Source organism: Arachis stenosperma, chromosome 9 (assembly GCF_014773155.1).
Source record: "Arachis stenosperma cultivar V10309 chromosome 9, arast.V10309.gnm1.PFL2, whole genome shotgun sequence".
In the NCBI taxonomy this organism is placed as follows: Eukaryota; Viridiplantae; Streptophyta; class Magnoliopsida; order Fabales; family Fabaceae; genus Arachis; species Arachis stenosperma.
Genome location: NC_080385.1, coordinates 145621856 through 145626523, shown reverse-complemented (window position 1 = coordinate 145626523; position 4668 = coordinate 145621856). Strand labels below are relative to the sequence as shown.

Genomic DNA, 4668 nt, shown 5'->3' with positions numbered 1-4668 from the left:
TTGGTCCTTAAAAATAGGTCCAATAATTTAACTCTCATCAATTACATAATATTATTATCATCTAATCAAATTTTTGGAAAAACATCATCAACTGATCACCATCAACTTTGGCGCAGCAAATATCGGCACTTTAGAGGCAACAAAAGCACATGTTCTCTACTTCAAAGTGCCACATACTTTCAACACCAAAAGAAAAAAAAACCTTCTCAGCATCCTAACAATGGCCAAGTCCAAAATGAGATTTTATTTTTTTTAAATGAGATTCTTCTTATATTTGCATCTTGATGAGTGTGAAGATGATATTTTTTTCTACTGTTTTGTTATTGTTTTCTATACGATTGTGTTTTTTTCTTTGTGAGCTATACATCACTTATACATCTCCTTTGTTTTAGGATCAAGTATTTTTAAATTATATTAAAGATATTATTTAACCCAAAAAATCAATAAGACTTTCACATGACTAATTAGCAGATTTTCTCCATCAATGTTTTATTACCATGAAAAATTGTATATAGAGTTTGAAATAAAATTATGTGTAAAATAAACTAGTGCAAGCTTTGCATTACATGTTGGACAAATGTTGATCCAATATAAAAATTAGTTGGTATTATATCTACTAATATTAATATTTGTTACGTTTATCTTAAAAAAAATTTCGTGTATAAAAAATAAAAAATCAATTATATATTTCTTGGTTAAATACTGCTCCATCCTCCATTTTTGATAATCCAAATAATTTTTTAAGCTCATATTAGTGGATTCCACTTATATAAGAAAAGGCTATTATATGGTGAATTTTACTCAACCCTCTCTAAAATAACATGTAACTTACCCTCTATTATGTGTTAATTTCTAATTAGATGTTATTTTAATCCATAACTCTCTCTCTCTCTCTCTCTGTAATGACTTTCACTCTTCCGGCTTTATCGATTGTCCTGTTCTCTCTGTCATGTTGTCGCCGTCCTCCAAAGCATCACCGCCGCCGTCGACACAAGCAGCGTCACTGTCCTCATGCTAGAAGACAATATTAACACTATTATTGTTCCAATTTTACTTCTTCAAAATTGTGTATCATTACTTTGATCTCAAAGTGTTTCAATTCTCTGCGTTAGAATCAAGGAATTTTATATTAGTTTCAGAAAAAAGCATATACTTCAGCCTTGCTATTTTAATATTTTATAATGATGCTCTATGATAGTTGAATGATAGATATTTATGAGTCATTATATATAATTGAATTGTAGTATTGATCATAATCATCAGAACGATGGACATGAAACAAAATTTTCGTTAAAGGCTAAGAAAATGCAAAAACAGTGTGAGAGGGAAGGAGATCGCGAGGACAGCGGCGCTGCTTGTGTCGACGGCGGCGGTGATACTTTGGAGGACGGTAACGGCACGATAGAGTGAACGGGACACCCGATGAAGTGGTGATGCTTGGGAGACGCGACGATGATGAAGAAATGAGGAGAAGTGAAAGCCATTAGAGAGAGAGTGTGTGTGTGTATTATCGATCAAAATAACATCCAATTAGAAATTAACTCATGATAGAGGATAAGTTACATGTTATTTTAGGGAGGGTTAATATATGTGTATTTAAATAAAATTTGTATCACTATGTTATATGCAAAAAAAATAACATTAAATAATTAATACAAATAGTTTTTATTACAATCATACAAACAACGATTACTGATTATATTACATTCAATTATATATTTAGACCCAAATTTACTATTTCGGTTTATGATAGTGTACTATTAAAAAATCAAATAACATCGTTCAACAAAATGAAAAAACTAATTAAAGACCCAAATTTCATAAGGCAGATAATTAGCACTAAGTGCAAATCATAACTAAAAAGTCATAAGCAAGCCATAAAATAAAAGACATAAAACATAAAAATTATAAACTATATACATCCTAACTCTCATCAAATTCATCCAAATTAACACGATTATTATCGTGTCCCTCTGCCCCCTCATCTTCCTCTAATTCAGTATCATTAAATTAAATCTCTGCTTCTTGTTCTTCTTCATTTTCAAAATCCTCTTCATCTTCAAATTCTGGTCCTTCTTTTTTTTTCACAATTACTGTCTTTCCTTTTTTTTTTGAAGTCTTAGACCTACTTGGTCCATTCTTTGCACCACTCCTTATAGTTGCAGGTTCTTTTCTTTTTCTATTTTGTTGTCTTCTCCTAGTATTTGTCGTAGGCTCGTGTCTCCCATTTCTTCAAGCACAAGGTTCCAACTCAAAGTGTTGTCATCTTGATGAACTAAATGAGCATCATGATCCACATTATCATCATTTCGAAAGGTGGCGGTCCTAATTTTTTCAACTAACCACTCATTCCATTCATCAATGTCATTGAGTGCAATAGGATCAACTTCATCTTTAAGATTGTACCTTTCTATAAGTTGTTGGTTATACTTTATGAAGACCAAACTCTCCATCTTTTCTTGATCAAGCCTATTTCTTTTTTCTAGTATGAATATGCTCAAACACTCCAATTGCGCTCACATCCTGAAGTACTACAAGTCAAGTTTAAGATCTTGATACCAAGGTCTCGCATGTTTGGAGTTTCATGCTCATATGTCCGCCACAAAAATGCTATAAAATTAAGATAAATTTGTCTAATATTTTAATCAAACTAAATTTATAAAGCTTTGTAAAATTTATAACAATCTTATTGGGTGAAATCTTTTTTCTTTGAGATTTTGTAAAATTTGATCCAAAAAGTCTATAGCCAGCCTTGTATAATGCTTGCTCCTCCAATATCTTTTGTTGCACAGCTTGACTTGGCACCAATCTAGTGATGCACTCAAACCACCCCTTTGTAACTTCTAAATCCAGCTCTATGCAAGGGTTGTCATAAAATAACTCATGATTTAGAAAATGACCAGCTGCATGCAACGGACGATGAAGTTGGCAATTCTATCTATTGTCCATGATTTTAAAAATATCATTGTACTTGCTCTCATCATTAAGAAATATTTTCATGATGCATTAATTTTTCTTCTCTATTGCTTCATAAATATATCCTATTGGTGGCTTCTTCTCCCCATCAACAAGTCTAAGCACCTGAACAAGAGGACCCATGATCTTAAGGGTGTACTTGACATGATTCTAAAAGGAGAGCATGATAACAAAGCCTTTTTAAAGAGGACCCATGTGAACATTCTTCTCATATTTCCTTTCTCCTCATAAAGCCTTTTTAAAGAGAGAAATGAAGTGGCAAATTGGGTGACTACATGCCTTACCAACTCCTTGTCATTTGTGAAGTGTCTCAACACAGCTAACATGCTAGAGTGACTATAAGTGAAGCTAACCAAAGAAATGGCCCTTTTTATGGTTTTTTGAATAAATGATAACTTTTCAATGTCCTCAAGCATCAAATCCAAATAGTGGGCAGCACAAGGAGTCCAAAATAAATTTAGTCTTTTCTCCATCAACAACTTACCGGCAAGAGCATAATTGCTCCCATTATCAGTTACAACTTGAACAACGTTTTGCTCACCAATTTTCTCCACAACATCATTAAGAAGCTCAAATAATTTCACACCAGTCTTCACATAATCAGAAGCATCAATAGACTTCAAAAATATTGTTCCAGCTGGAGAGTTTACAAGAAAATTAATAATGCTCCTTTGTCTCTTATCCGTCCAAGCATCTGATATAATAGAGCAGCCATACTTTTTTCGTTGTTCTTTATGACCCTTTAACAATCCTTTGGTGTATTCCAACTCCTCATTAAGCAGAAGAACCCTTAGAGCATGATACCTGGGAGCAGGTAAATTGGGACAAAAGCTACCCACAGCCCACAACATATCATGAAAACTCTTCAACTTTACTGGGTTCAATGGAATCCCAGCTTGGTAGAGCCACCGTGCTATGTATCGATTAACTCTACGAAGTGCTTCCTTATTACATGCTTCCTTGATGTTCTGCTGCCTCAATTTCTCTCTTTTATTTCTTGCAATGGCAGTTTCAAATTTTTTAACAAACAAGTCCATTAGATCTCTCATACTAGTTGCACCCGCTCTAGCACTACTTGCACCCCGTCTAGCTGCTGCCATTAGAGCTGGATTATGAGGTTCATCAATCCCTTGAGCATCTTCCTCTGACAATCCGAACTCAAACTCTCTAAGTCAAGTTCCCTAGCATTGACACTCTGTTCTTCGATGCTTCCCGGTGTGGCACTTTGTCTTCCTCGATTCTTTTTCTGATTGTAATACTCTCATAATTCATCAATAGCATCCTTTGGGACCATTTTACATACAGCAACGTTTCCAGGCTTGATCATTAAGTGCTCTTTTTGCCCATGTAATGCCTCTTTTCATAATTCACAAAAATTACATACAGTGTCAATGGTTTTTTTTTTCTACCGTACTAATATATTTTCAGCCTGGGTTAATTCTATTAGAATGGACAGGAGCTGCACGACCAACAGGGGCAGTACTAGTAATAGGACCAGCCGAGGTAGGGTAGGAGCATTAGAATCTAGGACTTGTCTAGAAGTGGACGTAGTGAACTGAATGGAAAAAAATTGGAAGAAGAGAGGTTTAACACTGATTATTGATAAAGAAGAGGTAGTAGGAAAGAGAGAAAAGAAGAAAATAGCACCAGAGAAGTTGAAACAAGATGTACGAACCAGAGAAGGAACCATGC

At 34.3% G+C, this 4668-nt stretch overlaps 1 protein-coding gene across 1 annotated transcript; it reads right to left on the bottom strand.

Moving 5' to 3' along the window:
* Window positions 1-3006: 3006 nt before the first annotated feature.
* LOC130950025 (uncharacterized) lies at window positions 3007-4076 on the bottom strand. The gene is made up of 2 exons (XM_057878593.1): window positions 3261-4076; window positions 3007-3126 (listed from the first exon to the last, which is right to left on the bottom strand). The coding sequence occupies exons 1-2, from the start codon at window positions 4074-4076 to the stop codon at window positions 3007-3009; spliced, it is 936 nt and encodes a 311-aa protein (XP_057734576.1).
* Between the last annotated feature and the right edge of the window lie 592 nt (window positions 4077-4668).

Coding starts and splice junctions, on each gene's coding strand:
- LOC130950025 (XM_057878593.1), bottom strand. CDS start 4,076: ATGGCAGCAGCTAGACGGGGTGCAAGTAGTGCTAGAGCGGGTGCAACT. Junction 3,127..3,260: donor TCACAAATGACAAGGAGTTG/GTAAGGCATGTA, acceptor CTCTCCTTTTAG/AATCATGTCAAGTACACCCT.